General features: G+C 39.2%; 1 protein-coding gene across 3 annotated transcripts in view; it reads right to left on the bottom strand.

The window, feature by feature from the left end:
• Positions 1-21,695, bottom strand: part of SLC39A9 (solute carrier family 39 member 9) — a 53,839-nt gene extending 32,144 nt beyond the window's left edge. For 2 of the 3 annotated variants that reach the window (XM_026008470.2, XM_026008471.2), the window contains exons 1-2: positions 20,892-21,695; positions 1,250-1,358 (exon numbers count right to left, since the gene is read on the bottom strand). In XM_026008470.2, coding sequence (XP_025864255.1) covers positions 1,250-1,358; positions 20,892-20,987 — 205 coding nt within the window. In that variant the 5' untranslated portion in view covers positions 20,988-21,695. The remainder of the gene's footprint in view (positions 1-1,249; positions 1,359-20,891) is intronic. The other variant, XM_072761815.1, reaches the window with a different exon arrangement.
• Positions 21,696-21,944: the final 249 nt, after the last annotated feature.

Genomic DNA, 21,944 nt, shown 5'->3' with positions numbered 1-21,944 from the left:
GGATTCGATCCCGGGTCTCCAGGATCGCGCCCTGGGCCAAAGGCAGGCGCCAAACCGCTGCGCCACCCAGGGATCCCCTGTACTGGTCTTCTATATACATTTCCTTTAAATCTTATGCTTCAAAATTTTCTCTTTTAGGTTTGTGTTTTATAATGTACACAATAGATCAGTGCAGTTGTGCATGTTTATCTCCCTACCCCCTAATAGGAGATATGATCAGAAAAGAGTAGAAACCACTGGTTCTGGGACTCCTGATTTAGTATCTTCCCCCTAAATCTGGCTAGTCCTCATCCTCTCTATTTTGCAATAAGACCCTCACAATCCTCATAGATAACATTTGCCACCATTCTCTGCCTACCTGATACCATTCATTAGGGTTAGGGCTAGGGCTATAGTCATACACCAGGGATGAGAGCGTCATCACTCTGGATAAAGGACAGTTTTTCCCCTGAAATCTGAAAAGCTGCTTACTATATTGTATCTAGTATGAAATCTGGAAAGTGCCTACCTTTCTATATTACTCTTAAAGTCCAGTTGACTCCTGGCACTTGAAGATTCCACTTGCCAATTTATTTTATTTTATTTTTTTTTCCACTTGCCAATTTAACAGTTGTGATTTCAATCCTTCACAGATGTCTCTGAAGTTTCGTGGCAAGCAGTAATCTGTTTTGCCGAGTCACAAATCTAAATCAAGTATGTTTCAAGCTGGTGTTGAGGACCAAACCATCTAGCAGGTGAGTATTTACTCTCACATGTCTATATTATTTGTCCTCTGCTCACTGTTATTAGGGTCAGGAAAGATTCTTTCATTGTTTTACTTCTCCTTTACTGCAGAGGTCCTCACCAATTACCTACAAGTTTTCCCTAAAGACTCCTTGAATCCAAATATGTACAGTCTATATATTTTTTCAAGTAACAAACACTAAAAATAAAATTGCTGTCATATAGAATTTGGGAAGTTTTTAGGTAGGCTTTAAAAAAGGGCTGTCAGACTGGAATTCATACATTACTGCAAATATAGCTTAAGTGGTATTCATGAATTGGGGATTCAATTCACAAACTGCTAAGGATGTGTTCAATGCCAAAGATGTCAGAAGATAGGTTTTAAGAACTCTTCCCAGGGCAGAATTCTATGGCAAATAGGAAATATGTTCAGGGGAAAAAACAAAACAAAACAAACCACTCGACTTCTCCTTTCAACACTCCAAGTCAACATCTCTCAAAGAAGACCCTCTTCTCTCTCTCTTACCTTCAAGAATATCTTCATAAAGTGCATGTACTCCTTCAGGCACGATGACTGCCAGTGCAGTTCCACAGAGAAGGCCAGCACCCAAAACAGTCACCAGCTTTAGTCGTTCCTGGAAAGAAAACATAAGAAACTGCTGAAAATTGATGAATCAATGAGAAAAAGTTTCTGAAGTATTTGTAATCAAGACTGTGAGTGGGGCACTTGGGTGGTGCAGTCAGTTAAGCATCTGACTCTTGGTTTCAGCTCAGATCAAGCCCCGCCTCCAACTCCATGCTCAGTGTGGAGTCTGCTTGAGATTCTGTCTCTCTCTATAAATAAATAAAATCTTAAAAAAAAAAAAAAAAAAGATTGTGAGCTGCTCATTTGTGAGATTTGTGAGCCCAAAATCTAGTATGGCCAGTGAACATGAAACTGGGGGAGTTTCATAAATAACTAATGCCAATTAAAACAGGGAGATGCTGGGGCAGCTGGGTAGTTCAGTAGCTGAGTGCATTTGACTCAGGTCACGACCCTGGGGTCCTGGGATTGAGTCCCGCATCAGCCTCCCCACAGGATGCCTGCTTCTCCCTCTGCCTAAGTCTCTGCCTCTATGTATCTCATGAATAAATCAATTATTAAAAAACAAAAACAAAGAAACCAGGGAGATGCCATTTACAAATTTACCAGATTCACAATGATGTGGGAAAACTTGTCTACAACTCATGATGGGGAAAAAGCACATTTGTCTGACACTGGGAGAAATGTAAATAGCTATAACCTATCTGGACCACTATTTGGCAATTTCAATTTAAGGCTTCAAAAATGTGAATTCTTTGCTCTAGCAATTTCTTTTTTATTTTTTTTTTATTTATGATAGTTACAGAGAGAGAGAGAGAGAGAGAGGCAGAGACACAGGCAGAGGGAGAAGCAGGCTCCATGGACCGGGAGCCCGACGTGGGATTTGATCCCGGGTCTCCAGGATCGCGCCCTGGGCCAAAGACAGGTGCCAAACCGCTGCGCCACCCAGGGATCCCTGCTCTAGCAATTTCAATTCTAGAAATTCCTCCTAAGAAAGAACTATTCAAAGACGATCATGGCACGGACAGTGAAAACCTGAAAATATCCTAAATGTTCAAAAAAGGAGATTGATTAAAAAACCACAATACATCACAGTACCACAGCACTCAGCCATTAAACATTATGATTCAGGTCTATTTATGGATATATGCACTGCTATGAGGAAAAAGCTGGTGGCAAACCAGCTTTTTATATGCACTGATAAGCTCATATTTGTAATAAAAAGTATACATATAAGTAGAACAAATGTAAATCAAACTAACAAATTTTTAACTTTATAATTTATAAACCTAATACATAATACACGATTTTTAAAACATTGCAATTGAGCTACAATGAACATGTTACTTATACAATGAAAAAATAAAGCTTACTTAATTCAGTATTAAAATGTTCTACATGTCTTTAAAAGCTGCTTTATTGAAGTTATGACTAAAATACCAAAAGCTGTAGATATTTAATGTATACAACTTGATGTATATGAAGGTAAGTATATATCTGTTAAATCATCATCATAATCAATGCCATAAATGATCTATGGTTTTAATCCAACCTAATCTCAACTTTTTTCTTCCTACTCAAATTTATTTGAGAGACTGCCTCTTGACACTCAAAATATAAAAGATTATATTTCAAAATTTCTTGAAGCAGTGGTGTACCATGTATGGCTTTCTGGAGCCTTAGCAGTATGAAAAATGACCTTAAAAACTAAAAGGGGGAAATTATGTACATTGCTTATGAAAAAGTTTTAATAATTAATGTACTTCACTTTTCTGTTTTAGTTTCCTTTACGAGGTTAGCAAAAATAACAGTGGCTGTATCATTTCTGACATACTACTGAACTTGTGACTCTGAGGTTAGGGAAATAAATACATAATATACACATACATACATATACTGTTTCTATGGAAAAATGGGTTCTCAGATGAAAGGCTCATTGAAGGATTAGAGTCCCCTCCTTGTTTGGGAAGAAGGAAGGAATCTATCTCATTGTGTCTCTAATGAATATGGGGAAACTACAATTACAATGTCCACACCAACTAATACTTGCTATAAAGCAAGAGGGGAATCCCCCGCTCCTTAGCATATAGGCCAGGTTGGTCCTTCATACATTCTGGATGGCCATTATTAGTTACTTATAAATAGAGCATTCTGAATGCATCCAGTAGTTGGGGGCACTGGCCTGGGAGGCAGAGCTGGCTTCATGTCCAAACTGGTTAATAATATTTAGTACATCAGATTCTCTTCTGTAAAATATTTTTACATGTCTTATATAGGAGGCGACAGGAGAAAGTGATTGAAGCATTTCAGAAAAATGACACCAAACAACTGGTGTTACTTTTTAATATTTAATACTGAGCTATTCTAAGAGCTTTTATCTTCTACAAGTTACTAAACTCATCAAAGCACTGCTAATCACAGCATTCATTTGAGACAAACTGCCAGAGCATGGAGAACACAAGATGTGTGAAAAACAGCTCTATTCTGTATAAGGGGACATGGTACATGAGTTAGTCTACTTGTCATTTTCTCTAATGAACTCATAAAAGTCACCTTTATTTTTAAAAAATTCATGAATGTAAAGTTTCACTCCTAAGAAAGGACAGAAATAATGGTAAGCTGAACTGGACTTAGCATACCATGTCATTTTAGGGACTTGGTTTCAGAATGCCACAATTCAAACTAATGAATAAATTGCTAGGGAAGAAAATTGTCCTGTCAGCATTTTGACTCTGATTATGCTCTACTCTGGGAAATGGAAATGAAAGATGCCTCTGCCTTATAAATTGAGGGAAGATGAGAAGTGATGAAAGTGATGTACTTAAAAAAGAAAGAGCTAAGCACCCTCCAGAATTACTTGGGTGGAGGCACCTGGGTGGCTCAATTGATTGAACATCTGTCTTTGGTTTGGATCATGATCCTAGGGTCCTGAGGTCAAGCTGCACATCGGGCTCCCTGCTCAGAGGGGAGTCTATTTCTCTCTCTCCCTCTGTCACCCCCCAACACTCATGCTCTCTCTCTCCCAAGTAAATACATAAAGTATATATTTTTTTAAAAAGAGTTACTTAGGTGGCAGCTTATATCATATACATAAGTTAATTCTTGATGGATTATACTTTATAAAATCTAGAACTCAGGATGCCTGGGTGGCTCAGAGGTTGGGGATCTGCCCTCAGCTCAGGGCATGATCCTGGGTCTGAGATCGGGTCCCACATTGGGTTCCCTGCAAAAAGCCTGCTTCTCCCTCTGTTCTATGTCTCTGCCTCTCCATGTCGCTCATGAATAAATGAATAAATACAATCTTTAATAAATAAATAAATAAAATCTAGAACTCAGAAACTTCTAGAAGGAAGAGTAGCTTTGTAATCTTGGTGTTGGCAAAATTTCTCAGCAAGGACACAAAAAGATTCTGCATCACAATTTAAAACATCTGCTGATCCACTCAGAAAATAAACAGACAAGCTACATACTGGAAGAAAATATCCGTAACACACATATCTGTAGTGAATGCTGTGGTGACACTGCCCACATCAACCTCCTCCAGGCTGAAGACACCTGTTCCCCTAGCTGCTGGGAGTGCTGCCTACTGAAGGCTCACAGCTGAGTCCCTCTGATGAACTGACCTTGGGCCAAAGGGTACCAACTAACCTAAGGCTATATTCCCTCTGGCAGGTCAGTTCACATCCCATGCTAGTCCCTGGGTTGTATGGAGGGAGGTACAAAGCCAGGTCCTCTTGCCTCCATTCAGGATATCTCTGAAGGGCCATCCAGCTTCAGAGCCTGCTGTGAGATGAGCTGAGGCCTCTACTGTAACTGAATTACAGTTCAACTCCTCCTTCTGCTTAATCCTACTCATTCTTTCCCAGGTGTTATTCCCAAGAGCACTCCTCAATAAACTTCCTGTGTGCAAATCTTCTCAGAGTCTGTTTTCTGGGGAACCCAACCTAAGATATCAATAAAGGGCATGTGAAACATAAAAAACTTTCGCAACTCAGTAAGAGGCAAAAACACACACACAACAAAAAATGGGTAAAAACATTGAATAAATAACTTCACCAAAAATATATGAATACTTAATAAGCCCATGAAAAGATGCTCAGCATCTTTATTCAACAGGAAAATGTAAATCTAAATTAAAGACATCTACTTACACCTACCAGAATGGCTCAGATTAAATACTCGTGACACTAAATGACGGCAAAGATACAGAGCAACTGGAATCCTCATGTATTGCTGCTAGGACCATAAAACAGTACAATCACTTTGGAAAACTACTAGTCTCTTATCAAGTTATCCAGCAATTCTACTTTTGGTATTTTCCAAGAGAAATAAAAATGTATGTTCACAAAAACACTTGTATAAGAATGTTTATTATTGAGGTTTATCAATAATAGGCATAATCTGCTCAGATGTCCATCACTAGAAGAATGTATAAACAAAGTGTGGTATACTCATACAATGGAATACTACTCAGTAATGAAAAGGAATAAACTACTGCTACATACAGCAACCTGAATGAATTTCAAAAATATTATCCAAGGGCAGCTCTGGTTGCTCAGCGGTTTAGCACTACCTTCAGCCCAGGGTGTGATCCTGAAGACCCGGGATCAGGTCCCAAGTCGGGCTCCCTGCATGGAGCCTGCTTCTCCCTCTGCCTGTGTCTCTGCCTCTCTCTCTCTGTGTCTCTCATGAATAAATAAATAAATAAAATATTTAAAAAAATATTATCCAGATGTTTGAATAAAAGAAGTCTGACACAAAAGAGTTACTTACTATCTAAGTCTATTTATAGGAAGTTTAAAAGCAGGCCAAACTCATCCTTGGCAAAAGAAATCAGAACAGTGGCTGCCTCCAGCAGAAGTGTGAGAATACAATGGCTAGAGAGAATAACAGTAACTAGGAAATGGCACCAGGTTATTTATTTTTAGGATGATGGAAATATTCTAAATCCTGACTGGAATGTGAGGTACATTTGTATATACTTGTCAAAATTCATCAAATTGCATTAAGATAGTACTTTTTACTCTACAAAATTACGTAACTATAAAAAATTACCGGGCAGCCCGGGTGGCTCAGTGGTTTAACGCCGCCTTCAGCCCAGGGCGTAATCCTGGAGACCCGGGATCGGGTCCCACGTCGGGCTCCCTGCATGGAGCCTGCTTCTCCCCCTGCCTGTGTCTCTGCCTCTCTCTCTCTCTCTTTCTCTCTGTCTCTCATGAACGAATAAAAAAAAAATTACCTAGGTACTAATTTACTCAGCCAGGACCCCTGAAAGGATTCATTTTATTTTTTTTTAATTTTTATTTATTTATGATAGTCACACAGAAAGAGAGAGAGAGGCAGAGACATAGGCAGAGGGAGAAGCAGGCTCCATGCACCGGGAGCCTGACGTGGGATTTGATCCCGGGTCTCCAGGATCGCGCCCTTGGCCAAAGGCAGGCGCTAAACCACTGCGCCACCCAGGGATCCCAAGGATTCATTTTAGAACTATTCAATTTTAATAAACCTTCTTCATGGCAGCTCTTCTTTTTTTTTTCTTATTACTCTTTTTTATTTTGGTAATCAAGGAACTGCCTTAGGAAGCAGCAGCCTCCTTAGTATGGCAGCTCTTTGAAACCAAGCTCAGTCTACGTAGAATACTAAAAGGCACTTCAAAAATTTTCTTAAGTAATTCACCTGCCATTCAGACATTCCTTAAAAATCATTCCTCACATTTTATGTCAATGATTGCATGGAAAAATCAGTGGTATTCACAATTCTGGACCAACCCACAAATTCACTAGGCACTTACCAAGTGCTGTAAAATATTCTACATTGGCACCACGTGAAGTACTATACTGAGACAAGTTTTAAAAAGCAGGAGAAGTGAGTTCTTGAGGCTTACTACATACTACAAAATTAAGTTGCAGGTGAAGTGGCACAATTTAAGAAAACGGAGGGATATATGCCATCCAGAATAACTTAAACGCCTATGAGCATTAAAAAAAACTTTTGAACTCCAATAAAAAAATACATATATATATATGTATTTTAAAAATTTGTTTATGATGCTTGGTACTTCTGACACAAAAGAGTATATATGTATATATATTTAAAAAATTAAAAATGCAACTCATTCTTCTGGGGAAAAAAAAAAAACTTTCAATTGGGACGCCTGGGTGGCTCAGCATTTGAGCGTCTGACTTCGGCTCAGGACATGATCCTGGAGTTCCGGGATTGAGTCCCGCATTGGGTTCCTGCATGGAGCCTGCTTCTCTTCCCTCTGCCTATGTTTCTGCCTCTCACTGTATTTCTCATGAATAAATAAATAAGATATTTAAAAAAAAAAACCTTTCAAATTCATAAAGTAAAAAAATAAATCTCCTAAAATGCTGCTTGGCCCAAATTTTTAGAAAGAGAAAGTAAAATTATTTTTATTTATTAATCTTCAAACGTATACTTTAAAAAGAGGGATACCAGCTACCAAAGTTATCAAAACAGAATCTAAGTTTAAGAAACTGGAAGAAAATGTAAAAAAATATCCTCTCTTGATATACAGATGAAGAATCAAAGGCCACAGGTGAGAAATAACTTGCTCAAGATCGCATGGCTAGGCTAGTTAGTGGTAGGGGAACGATTAGATTTGACAATGCACTCTGTTGCCCTGTACATGCCAAGACAATGTCCATCACGTGACACAATACATACAATCTGTTATACGAAACTTACCTCCGATGATAGACAACATTGAGCCTCACCACCTCTTTAAACAGTGTGAGCAAACAGAATCCACATCAGGTGTCTGGGTGGCTCAGTCAGGTAAGCATCTGCCTTCAGCTCAGGTCATGATCCTGGGATCCGGAGATGGAGTTCTGCATGGGGCTCCTTGCTCTTTGGGGGCCTGCTTTTCCCTCTCCCCACCCCTAGCTTGTGCGCGCACACGCTCTCTCTCTCGAATAAATAAAATCTTAAAAAAAAAAGAATCCATAAACATCAAGAGGAAAACCAAAATTATAATTAGTTATGATTGTCTTCTACTGACAGTTTCTAAAGAAGGACAGGAAGTACCAAGCTTTTCCTAAGGTTTCATTTCTTCAATGTAGAAGACCATTCTTTATTCTGAGATTATGTCCTACCTACTTTTTGGTCTTAAAATGTGCTTTTAAAAAATGATGGTGACTATAGTTTTTTTTTTTAAGATTTTATTTATTTATTCATGAGACACACACACACACACACACACACACACACACACACACACACACACAGAGGCAGGGACACAGGCAGAGGAAGAAGCAGGCTCCATTCAGGGAGCCCGACATGGGACTCAATCCCGGGACTCCAGGATCACACCCTGAGCCAAAGGCAGCGCTAAACCACTGAGCCACCCAGGGATCCCGTGTTTTTATTTTTAGTGTCTTTACCTGGCAAAATTAAAAGCAGGGAATCCTGTGTCAAATTTCCCTTATTTGAAAAGTATTACTGGCCTGTGAAACCTAACTGTACATATAGCTGATGTACAGTGTAAACATGAGATCTGTATTATAACATCATAAACAAATTTAGAAACAAAGAATTTGAGAAAATGTATTCAATGTATCAAGGTAAATATGAGTATATCATCTAATTTTATAATACTTCCTTGGAGGTAAGACAGTGTAAAATTACTAAAGACAGAACTAAAATTACTGCACTATGTTCTAGTTCCTCTTGAAATTAAGAAAAGCACATTTATTTATCAAACGAAGTTAAACATCCAATGAACACTGTGTTTGTCCTTATACCAAAACTGTAAGTTCTATGAGGGAAGAGATTTTTGTTTTTAATTTGCTGCTCAATGCTCCGTAGCTTATAGAACAGAAACTGGCAGGTAACAAATTCTCCCTAAATATTTACTGAAAGAATGAATTAAATGCCCGTCACCATGCAAGGCACTAGGGACTTGGTACCCCCCATTTCACTGGCTCTAATAATCAAGACACACAAATGTAGTGCAGCCTCTTTAGGCATGGGAAATAGGCCTACCATATTCCGTACAAGTGTAACCATATGAAGAATTTTCAATGGTTAGTTGCTTTGGAATTTATGCTTTGGCTCAAGGGTTATTCAAGTACATATAACAAAGAACCATAAAAGGATTCCATTAGAGTGAATGTGAAGCAATGCTGTCATTTGTCCCATTAATACAAATACGTTAAATGATATCTATTTTTTTTCCCCAAGGAGCTCAGAACCTTGTTCAGTCACCATTTCAATCTTCGACAAAGTAATACACAGATTATTCACCCTCCATAACTTTTATGAGCTAGGTAAATATCTACCAACCTTCTCAGGGTGACTAATACTACAGAGGTAACACCTGTAATGAAGAAGACTGAGTAGTCAAAAGATAAGCATCACTGCCATGGGTTGTAGTTTTCATTTTTTTATTTTCTAAAAATTTCTTAACTACCTAAATTATTTTATATGCAATCTGATTTATTTCAAGCACTAGACATGTGGCTCCATATTATTTGCACAGCTGTATTTTTTTCCACACAGCTTCACAACTTGGGACTCAATCTCAAAATTATGTATATGTCAAAGTTAAAATGCTGAGGTTCTCTCCTACGTTTATGGTAAGTCACTATAGGATGTATTTAAATGAAGAACTACAAAATCAAAGTGTGGTTCAAGATGAAAAGACAGTTCCCAAAGTAATAGTTTCTGTCAGAGAAACAACATATTTACTCAAGAGAGGCATGAACTATGCAATGCCATTGGCTTTATGTTATTTCATTTCATAGCCTCACAGCTGCAGTCTGACTGAGACAAAGGACTGACCAGATATCTTAATTAAAACAGCTGGCATTCAATGCCATTCACAATCAGTGTAAAGCTTTGAAATCAGTTTAATTTTCTTGGCAGACAAGAAAATGGTTTTTCTTTCCTTGCTCACAAAGTCAATAAATTGTTTTGATGAAATATAAACCAATAATTTAAAAGCCTGTAATATTTAAAACAATTTATTTCAATCCCTCTTTTATCATGCTCATTTTAGTACTGAAAGCATCAACTATACTTTTCTAAAAAAGTAAAGATGCATCTCTTATTATAAGACTACTTCAGGGATGCCTAAGTAGCTCAGTCAGTTAAGCGTCTGCCTTCGGCTCAGGTCCTGGTCTCAGGGTCCTGAGATGGAGCCCCACATCGGGCTTCTGGCTCAATGGGGAGTCCGTTTCTCCCTCTCCCCCCACTCATGCTCTCTCTCATTCTCTCATTTAAATAAATAAAATATTTTTTAAAATATTTATTTATTTATTTATGATAGAGAGAGAGAGAGAGAGAGAGGCAGAGACATAGGAGGAGGGAGAAGCAGGCTCCATGCTGGGAGCCCGACGTGGGACTTGATCCTGGGACTCCAGGATCGTGCCCTGGGCCAAGCCAAAGGCAAGCGCTAAACCGCTGAGCCACCCAGGGATCCCAAATAAGTAAAATCTTAAAAATAAAAAGACTGCTCCCTTCAAAGCTCCAGCCACTGAAGAGATGAACTACCATAGGGTACAGAGTAACTCTTGTTCAAGCAACAAAGGCCATCTCCAGATTCTTACAAACATACCTACTTCAAAGTCAATTTAACTGCTACATAACCTGCTGTTAATTGACAGTAACAGGTAATGAAGAAAACTCAAATATGAACTTTGTTCTTCAAGTCCTGACAACTGAGACAAGATGCCCCCAAAGTCTCCAGCCTCTAAGTTGCAGCAGTGACCTTGAATAAATTCAGTGTCCTCCTCTGTAAGAAGGGGGCACAATGCTACTAGTATTATCATGCAAGAATATGACATGAGCACACTTAGCACAGAGCAACTGTCATTATTACTTATCTCCAACATCATTAACAGCAAGCAGATAGGGCTTCTAAGCCCCTTTTTCACAAGAATAGCAAATCAAACCCCAGATACTTGGATAAAAATTCAAGCAAATGATGCTCTGCTATTTGCCATTTTTCCAGTGGCATATGGGCTTCCCCTTTGACACAGAGGTAATAGCAAGCAAAATTTTATTAATGCCACTTCTTCCAATTTTGGAAAACAAGACTAATTTTCTTTTGGAGTAAGAGTCTTTTCAAACATAAAAGAACTAGTAAGCATAAATGGAAATCCCATAAGACGGTTCAATGTGACTACAAAAACAAACACAAACTCACTGGGAAAAAACCTGGGGAACTCCTGACAATATATATTATTAGTACGTAAGAAGTTTAATTGACCTGAGAAAATTTGAATAATAAAAATACATTTTCCTTGGGACTCCTGGGTGACTCTGTCAGTTAAGCACCCAACTCTTGATTTTGGCAGAGGTCATGATCTCAGGGTCGTGAGAATGAGTCCATGTCTGGCTCCTGTTGGGGATGGAATCCACTTAAGAGTCTCTCTCTCCCTTTCCCTCTCCATCCCCCCAAAATACATTTTCCTTTACCAAATTAGCAAAGTTTAAAAACTTAATAATGGTATTCAACGTTTCTAAGAATACAGTGTCATTTGCATTTGCTGGAAAAAAATGCATTTTAAAAAAACTCTGGGAATACAGATGGAGAACCTTCTTAAGAATATGCCCCTTAGGGGGCAGCCCAGGTGGCTGGGCAGGAAACCGCCTTCGGAACAGGGCGTGGTCCTGGAGACCCAGGATCGAGTCCCACATTGGGCTCCCTGCATAGAGCCTGCTTCTCTCTCTGCCTATGTCTCTGCCTCTCTCTCTCTCTCTGTGTCTCTCATGAATATGTGAATAAAATCTTTTTTTAAAAAAATAACTGAGTATAACAAAAACATTTAAAAAGGCCTAGAACACATTTTTAGTAATAAAGGAAAATGCTTGGTATACTACCAAGTAAAAGGAGAATGTAAAATTATACATAAGCCACATAATTAACCACATTAAAAATGCAGGCAAAAAAGAATGGAAAAAATAAAAAACGTTATTAGCAATTCTTACTGGACAATGGGATAATAGATGACTTTATTTTCCTTTTACAGATTATCCTGTTTTCTAAATTTTCACAAAGAGCCTCTATTATACAGCCAAGCTTTTTTTAAAACAAATTCTGTTCATTTATTTAGAGTGGCTTGAACTTAGTAAACTCAATTTGAGCTTAGTTTCCTCATCTATAAACAGGACAATAATTCTCCCCTTTCAAGGTTACTGTCAAAACCAACAAAACTTGACACATAAACCAACACTGTAGCTATTATTACTATTAATTATTGTACTGTGGTTGGATTAGAGTACAATTCCCATAATAACATGTACTTGGAGATGTTTTCCCCTTTACTGAGTGGTTCTAAACAACCACACTTCGATATTCTGTAAGAATCTGTAATGTTTTCCAGTCTCCCCTACTCTTGTCATGTTGTGATGTATTTCCTCTATTTGCTTTCCCCACCCCTTCTAGTCTGCTATTTCTGGTTTTCAAAGAGCTTAGAAATCAGTCCAGCCCAGAGGTTATAGAATGGCAACTCATAAACATCGGTTATTTGGCCCACAGTAATATAACAATATTTGATTTAGTAGCCAAAATGTAAAATTCGAAACATTTCACTTAAAAAGCCTCGTTTCCAGCTTCTGAAAAATAGGATGATTTAGCCACACCAAGGCTTAAGGTCGTCAAATAGCAGACAGTTGGATGACCATAGTTCTCATTACTCCCTAAGGACTCCTAGGCACTGCCACTCAAGGTGAGCTACCATGTACGGTGGCACTTGAACTGTTTTATCTTACTCCAGGCCTGATTCCCTGTTCACCTTAGCAGTTATTGATTTTTATGACCTAATACCTAGCTGAATTAGTCAGAGTCCAACCAAGAAAGAGAAACCATAAATTGAACAGAGGAAGTTTAGAACAGGGGACAGTAAAATGAGAAATTAACCAGTAAGACAGAACTGTAAAGGATATAAAAACAGCAAATAAAAGAAGTGCCTACTGTAGGACTGAGGTAAGAGTGGTCAAAGAAGAGGTCCCATGTGGGTAGAGATTCAAACCCTGCTGGAAAGGGCATGGCTGGGGCTCACTGAAGAACAGTAAAAGGTCCTGGGATCAATTCTGATACGTGTGCACATATGTGTTACAATGCTGGGACACCAGCTGGGTGTCCCATAGTCTAACTTAATTCTAACACTATCTGCCTGGAGACATTAGATCCCACAGATTAAGGGTTCAGTTTTACAAGACTGCCCCCACCTTCATGAAAGAGGACTTCGACTACCTCTACCTTGACCTCAACCTTTCTAACTGATCAAATTCTTCTTTCTGGCTTATCTCTTAACTCTGTCAAAAGACCCTGCAGGCAAAGCATCCCCTGAAGGGAATCACAACTACCACCTGCAGCAGTAAGGGATACCCTGAACCAGCAAGACCCTGTATAACTGACCCAGTGAGTGACTGACCTGTCTACTGCCCACCTGCATGTACCCACTGACCTTTGTCCCACATTTTCTTCATATGACCTGGAAATATCGCGAGCACTTTGAAGACAGTCTTTTGAGAAACTAGTCTGCAGTCTTCCCAGTGTTGGCCTCACTGAAATAAACTCCTTTCTCATTTCACCATGACTTGTCTCTTTGCCTTTAGATGTTGTCAGCAGCAAGTGGCTGAATCTGGCCTGTATGGGACCCCCACACTCCGGAGCCGGGTGCTCTCGCACTCCTGCACCCCAGCTATGTGCAAGTCCAGGTTGTCACCTGTGTTTCTGACTGACTGACCTCCTCTTCTTGGGTTTGATTAATCTGCTACAGTGGTTCACAGAACTCAAAGAAACATTTTACTTATGAGATTAATTGGTTTATTATAAAAAGATATCAGATAAAACCAGATGGAAGAGATGCACAGGGTCAGGTAAGGGGAAAGGATGCACAGCTTCTGTGCCCCCTCAAGGCATAAACTCTCCCAGCACCTCTATGTATTCATTAACCAAGAAGCTCTCTGAACCCTGTCTTTCCGGGTTTTTATGAAGGCTTCATTACATAGGCATGATTCATTAAATCATTGGCTGGCCACAGGCAATTGATTTAACCTTCAGCCTCTCTCCCTTCCAGGTTGGCAATGAAGGTCCCAACCTTTCAAGCACATGGTTGAGGCAATCAGCCACCAACCTTAGGTTACGAGGAACAATCTAAAAATCATCTCATTCACATGACAAAAAAACAACTGTATGGCTCTCTTCACTCTGGAAATTCCAAAGGTTTTAGGACCTCTGTGCCAAAAACAGGAAGACCAAAACTATACTGATTTTAAAGCACAATATTAGAGGTAGAGAAGTTTCTGTGGTGCCACACTGGTGGAGCTTGCTGGAAATCTGCACTCTTGGCTGTTGGAGAAAACTGTCAAGGGGAAGTGTCTTATTGAAGACATTCTCCTATTCTATAAAACTAACCAAGGCAGGGTGGTGCCAGTGAGAACTACTGACTGCTGGGTGCTGGAGAAGTATGTGTTCGGCAGGAGGCTGTGGCTTGAAAACCTGCCTGCAATGCAGGAGGTGGGCTCTGGAGAAGCCCAGCTGGAGGCCAGAGAAATCAAACGTGTGTGCTGCAGAAGCTTGCACTGGAGAAGCAGGGCACTGGGGAAGGTGGTTGCCTGTGCTATAGGAATTGTTGCCAGAGTAGTTGCCCAAGAGCAGGCATGGACCTAGAAAGAAAAAACCTTTCCTCTTACAATTTCTCTCCAGTATCCTTTATTGACAAAATGCAACAGTCTGCCAGCTGGCAAAGGAAAACTACTTAAAGGGCCCAGATCCATTTCTGTAGAGTAGTCAATGAAGAGTAAATTTAAAGCTGAGAGGCAATAAATTGATAACTGGCATACTAACCTACTAGAATTACAAAAAGAGATACACGGAAGCCAAGTGAAGCCAAGAACAGAAGAGAGCAAGTAAAATGCTTCCTCTTCAAGCTGCCTATTTAGCTATTCACAGACTTTTCTGGTGCTTTAGATTAATGAAGTTTCTGGATGAACAAGTTGTACACAAAGAGGTGCTACCAATATTCTCCTTCATCTATATTATATAATAACTATTAAGTACTGATTGTGCCAAGCACGTCCTATTATAATCACCTTACATACATTAATTCATTTAATCCTCACAACAATCCTATTCAAAAAAAAAAAAACAAAAAACATAAGGTAGAAGATATACTGTGGAAGGTAGAATGTGAATGATGTCAAAAGATAATTCTAATTTGGGGAACTAATGGAGATAATGTTAGTGGTGTTAAGACGTTCCTAATTTGTGAGCTAAGGTGCTACTTTTTCTTTCTTTCTTTTTTTTTTTTTTTAAAGATTTCATTTATTTATTCATGAGAGACACAGAGAGAGAGAGGCAGAGACACAGGCAGAGGGAGAAGCAGGCTCCATGAGGGGAGCCTGACGTGGGACTTGATCCTGGGTCTCCAGGATCATGTCCTGGACTGAAGGTGGCGCTAAACCGCTGAGCCACCGGGGCTGCCCAAGGTGCTAATTCTTCATTCCTTCTTTACAGTCTTCATCAGAAAAGGAAGTATTGTCTAATGGTCAAGTGCTTTGGACTGGTAATCAAACTGACTTAGTTTCAAATCCCATCTCTACCAGTGTCTACCATACTCTCTGAGCTAGAGTATGCACATTTGTAAAGTGAGGCTTAACAGGAGACCTCACAGTCTCCTCCTGAAGATTAAATGAGACAATGCACATTTAGTGCCTGGCACTACACAGAAGGAGCTCAATAAGCATTAACTATTATAAATATTATTAAGCAAATAAATGTCAATTAACATTTATCCATATAATATCCTACGGAAAAGAAAGTTTTTCAGGAAAATATTGAATCTAGATCTTATGTGATCCAAATACTTTTATCAGGGAAAGATGCTTATGAAACAATAACCTCATAAAACAATAATCTGAGGAAAGGCAAAGTTACTGATGCTTTCCAGATATGGGTAAATTAGAATGCAAAGTGTAAAATGTTTGAATTTAGAAATGAAATTCCAAACAGGCATAACATTAACATCTATTGCATTACCTGAGAAGAATAAAATGTTAATATACCAGACAATGGAAAAGCCCCGAAAAATGCAACTTTGTCACATCTATTTAAAAAAGAACCAATTGTTGGAGAAGAGCATACTGGACAAATTTCTTCTTCAGTCACAAACGTCTGATTTCTTGTAACTCAAAGCCCCAAAATATCTATTATTGAACAAGTCAGTTATTATAGTGAGACATAAAACTTTAAACACATGAAAAACAAAACAAGGCTTAAAATGAGAATTAATGAAGAAAGCTAAATACTAAGAAAAATACTGAGGCAGGTAGACTAGAGGAGAAGGCTTGGTCTCTCCAAATAGAACATTCATGGTGAATAGGAATGCCAACCCCCAAACACGACCTTTCAGATTCCAAACAAATTGCTGAGAAGTTTCTGGTAGTCAGAGAGGGGGAGAGAGGAGTTTACCCATTATTAGAAGTCTGTTCCAAAATAAAAATTTTTTAATTATAATTTAGAACAAAATTCTAAAAATGAAAACCTTAAAGAAGTTATTTATAATCAGTAAGGAGAACAATCCTCAACATTTTCTAAAGTTATTATGTTCTAGAATACAGCCTTGAACTTTTATTAATTCATTACATCCTCACAACAATCCTATAAGGTCATTTAAAAGACATTTTGATGTTAAATAGCTTGCTCAAATGGTAACACTGATTTTGGATTACTACCTGTCCCAGACAGTCCCTGGGAAATTAGTGCATTAGTAATACCTTGAATTCTTTATAAGAGCAGCATTACTTTCATCTGCGTACCTATGGATCCATACTCTTAACACGTGAAGAACATGGCATTATAATCCAAACTGGTCTGCAACAAGAAAAATATAAACTGAGACTAAGCCTTCAAAATATCTTATAGAATACGAATATTATAATTATAGGAGTAACAGACATACAGAAGTGTATCTATTAAACATAACACTACATTTGGGCTTATATTTTATATGTCTTTTTTTCCATTTCATTTTCTTAGTATTTAATTTATATTCAATATATATATATATATATATATATATATATATATATATATATATATATATAGGTCTGCAATGGAATGGAGATTAAACAAAAACAAAAACTAGTCATTTATCAGATCGTTGAAGGAGCACTGTCCTAGACCTCTGGTGCAAACAGCTTGCTCATGTTACCAGCTCTGTGGCAAAGAGGAGACATACTCAGGTAAGTAACAATCCTCAGATAATCAATCTAAAGTCCCATTTTGGTCATGGTTTATAGTTTAACTTCATTCATCAATCAGAGCACCTGCTAAGCGGGGTTAATTCTAGGTAACGTTAATTGTAGGCTCCCAACCTACTTACACAGCTTTTTCCTTTAGAGCCAAAGAGAGCTCGTTAACAACTGAATCTAACATTATAAGATAGTACTCAACCTAGAGGTTCCAACTCCTTCACCACACGGGACTTCCTTTATGTAAGGTATGCTTTGGCCTCCTTCATAAGTTTACTTTTTCTCCTTACCATATGCTTGAAGAAGAGAGCATCCTGAAAATCACTTACTCATTAAGTGCTTTCAAGAATCAGATATCTTTTCCTTTGTTTTAGAAATCATTTAGGCATAAAGGTAAAGTCGCCATGTCAGAAAGCAAGAAGTTAGAAAAGCATCATGAAAGTTAATTTGGGGGCAAGGAATGTTGAAGAAAGTGACAGAGATCAATGTCACATAAACCTCTTTTAGATGGTCAGATATAGCAGGTAGGCACTACTGCTACAGCAATTTCCAGGTTACTTAATTTTAGCTCATTTCTAAATACTAATCCTGCCATAATTAATGGTTTTTTGAACTTTTAATTCCAGATCTGAGAAATTCTGAGGAAAAAAAAAAAGTACTGAATGGCAGAATAGCAGATAAATTAAGAACATGAATAAATAGCATATCTTTTCATTTACATGAAAATGAACTGTAAAACAAATTAGATTTATTGGTCTCTTTATTTAAAATAACCCTAGTCCCTAAGAAAAGCCAGATTCCCTTAAAAAGTAGTTTAGCCAATGTAGGAACCTAGGGAGCTATTTTCTAAGAGTAGAAACTGTGCTTCCCTGCCCCCATGAATGAAGTTTATTTTTTACAAATTTATCATCTCACTAGTTTCATGATACATCAATCTACAATAGTATAATCTGTCTAGAAAAAAATGTTTAATTTCTAGAAGACAGAAAACAGTTGAATTCTAAAATGTCTAAGTTATATGTAACTTTCATTTTTATTCTAACAGCTCGATGCACTGTTCCTATTGCAATAATAAACAGACATTATGAATGTGATTTATAGCATTTTAAGACCTACAGTTGGAAAAGACCACTTGGCCATCAATTCAGATAGCCATAAATGACACATCATACTGATTATCTTTACTAATGCCTTGGTTAGTTACACCACACATGGACACATTTCGTTTCAGTGAAAAAGAAAATAGCAGATACCTGCATATCACAAAAATCAATCAAGACAGTTCAAGAAAATACTGATATTGGAAAAACTCTAACCATTTTATAGAAATAAAAAGTTTTACTGATTTATTTGAATTAACTATAATTTTTGATGTTACCTCAATCAGTTTTTAAATATATAAACCAACTTAAATCTCACAAATGTCAGTGCTAATAAGGTCAATTAAATTCTAATGCAGTTATTCGAAAATATGGTTCACGTCAGAATAAAGCAGGCTCACAAAGCCCCGGACAGGCGGCCCAAACGAGTGAAGTAGGCTTCACGGCCAAGGAGTGCTGTGACCATCTACTGATACTCAGCTCTAGCCAACTGCTGCCTTGAAGGAATAGACACAAATCAATAATAATAAAAATAAATACTCTGCTACTCTAACAAAAGTCTGTGGGGTAGGTTTGGTATGACTACCAGCTTGCTCTTTCACGAAGTTCTTTCAGGACTGGCAGTGAAACTGGGCCTATTTTACTGCTGAACCCAAAGATACTCATGAAATACTGTTCCCTCCGAATGTAGTAGTTTTTCTCGCTAACTCTTTTGAGCACTGTGCATGTTGTGAACTCTTTATGAAGAACTTACCTGCATTTTCACTGAACAATGGTTTCATCTTTCTTCCTCACTAATGTCTGGTCAAGTAATGACAAATTAACAAATTAACCCAAATGCTAAAACATATTAACAGAAAATTCATTTCTAAGCAGATCTGAAACCACTTCAAATATCCATTCTAGTGCCCTCTTTCTTTAAAAGGAAATGTGAGGGATCCCTGGGTGGCTCAGCGGTTTGGCGCCTGCCTTTGGCCCAGGGCATGATCCTGAAGTCCCAGGATTAAGTCCCACGTTGCGCTCCCTGCGTGGAGCCTGCTTCTACCTCTGCCTGTGTCTCCGCCTCTCTCTCTTTGTGTGTTCTCATGAATAAATAAATAAATCTTTAAAAATAAATAAATAAATAAATAAAAAGAAATGTGAGTTAAGAACAATCTGTTTTAGGGACGCCTGGGTGGTTCAGTGGTTGAGCGTCTGTCTGCCTTTGGCTCAGGTCCTGATCACAGGGTCCTGGGATCAAGTCTTGCAGGGGGCTCCTTGCAGGGGGCTCCCCATAGGGAGCCTGCTTCTCCCTCTGCCTGTGTCTTCGCCTCTCTCTGTGTGTCTCTCATGAATATATAAATAAAATCTTTTTAAAAATCTATTTTTCTCATCTTCATTCTAACACAAAAAAATTCAAAACGCCGGAAAACTTTTGGATTCTAATCCAAAAGACTACCTCCCCCCCCCCAAAAAAAACTATGCTTTATTTTCTCCAAATGAGGAGTTATACTGATTTCTATGTATATGGACAAATAATATTCTCCATTTACACTTCTTGAGAGCAACTGGAACCTTGATTCCTTGGAATCCCTGGGAATCAAAAGAACGTTATGGTGCTTCTTTCCAGGAAAATACACAGAGCCCTAAATTTTTGTATGCAATTTCACAAGATTCAGAGTACCCCAGGATCTCCAGGGGGTCTGCCCACCCCACGTTAAGGACTCCGGTGCTTAAAATGAGGTTCCTTTCTATTATGAAATTCTATGTATCCTTTTTATATTTTTAAAGATTTTATTTATTTATTTATTCATGAGAGACACACAGAGAGAGAGAAGCAGGCTCCATGCAAGGCGCCCCATGCAGGACTCAATCCCGGGGCCGCAGGATCCTGCCCTGGGCCAAAGCAGGTGCTAAACCGCTCAGTCACCCGGGGATCCCCTCTATGTATCTTTTTTTTTTTTTAAAGATTTATTTATTCATGATAGACAGAGAGAGAGAGAGAGAGAGAGGCAGAGACACAGGCAGAGGGAGAAGCAGGCTCCACACCAGGAGCCCGACGCGGGACTCGATCCCGGGACTCCAGGATCGCACCCTAGGCAGGCGCCAAACCGCTGAGCCACCCAGGGATCCCCCCTCTATGTATCTTTTTAAAAGATAGTCTTTCTTAGTAAGACCTTTAGCTCTGAGATAAGTTGGGGAAGCAGCTTCCCTTTCTTTACAACTGTCCCTACTTCCTACCAGCCATCCTGAAAGCTGACAGAAAATTGAGAATTTCTTACCTCAGAGAAATTAACAGCCAAGGGAACGATTCCAGCCACGTAACATCCCACCAACATAGCCAGAGACAGCAGGCTAATGGAGATGAAATCATCCATTCTGTCCTCCTTTATTTGCCCACCGCCACCAGAACTGCAAATTTTCAGGGGCCTCAAAGGGTCCTTAGGTTCTTAAACGCGTATAGTGATTCCAACAGAACAAGGGGACTTTCCAGGTCTTCCGTCCTCCCCACTAGATGTGTTCAGAAACCCCTTTCTCTGGAACGCGCCTGGAACTAGCCCCTTTTTGCTGATATTAGCACCAGAGAGAACTTTCAGCAATCTCAGGTCCCGGCCCCTGCGTTTTCAGATGCCAGTCACTGGATTCCCTGGGGTTTACGGTTAAAGGTATGCAAAAGAGCGATTTCTTCAATCGTCGGAGGGGTGGCACAATGGGCCCACTTCCTCCACGGACAACGTCCCAGATGGCAGCAAGAAAAAGGAAAACTCGAGCAGACTTGTTCGTTCTCCCGGCGCCCCTACGTCCCCGGGGCAGTCTTCCCCCAGGCTGGGACCAGCCCACCAGTCCCGGAAAACTCTCCTTCGAGTCTAGAATGGGCAAAGAGTCCCGCAGGTCTCTAACGATGGGCTTAGGGGTTCAGCAGGGAAGCTGATACAAAGCTGTCTCTGCCCTATACCCGGTGCTGCCCATATTACTCCACTCCGCTGGGCCTCGACCCGGAGCCACCGATACTACAGCTGCCATGGCCGCCAAGTGGCACCTCTTCATTACATCCACTTCCGGATTGCTTCACCGCCCCCTCCTTTAGAAGAGTACTTCCGGGTTACAACCGACCTATGGCCCGGGATTCTTAGGCTACCGCCATTTTTGAGTAGGGCTAATTAAAGAGGTCTGGTATCAGAGTCCATATATATCTGTGTTCACTCTAGCCGTGCGTCTAATGGCGAGAATATGGAAGACCGTGTCTCGAGAAGAAACGATTATTTTTTTTTTAGAAGAAACGATTATTTTTCCAGTTCTGGAGCAATTACCTGTATCTATCTCCTCGCCCTTAT

This window comes from Vulpes vulpes, chromosome 6, assembly GCF_048418805.1.
Source record: "Vulpes vulpes isolate BD-2025 chromosome 6, VulVul3, whole genome shotgun sequence".
NCBI classification, from domain to species: Eukaryota; Metazoa; Chordata; class Mammalia; order Carnivora; family Canidae; genus Vulpes; species Vulpes vulpes.
The sequence above is the reverse complement of the archived record's forward strand: the minus strand, read 5'-3'. Positions and strand labels throughout refer to the sequence as shown.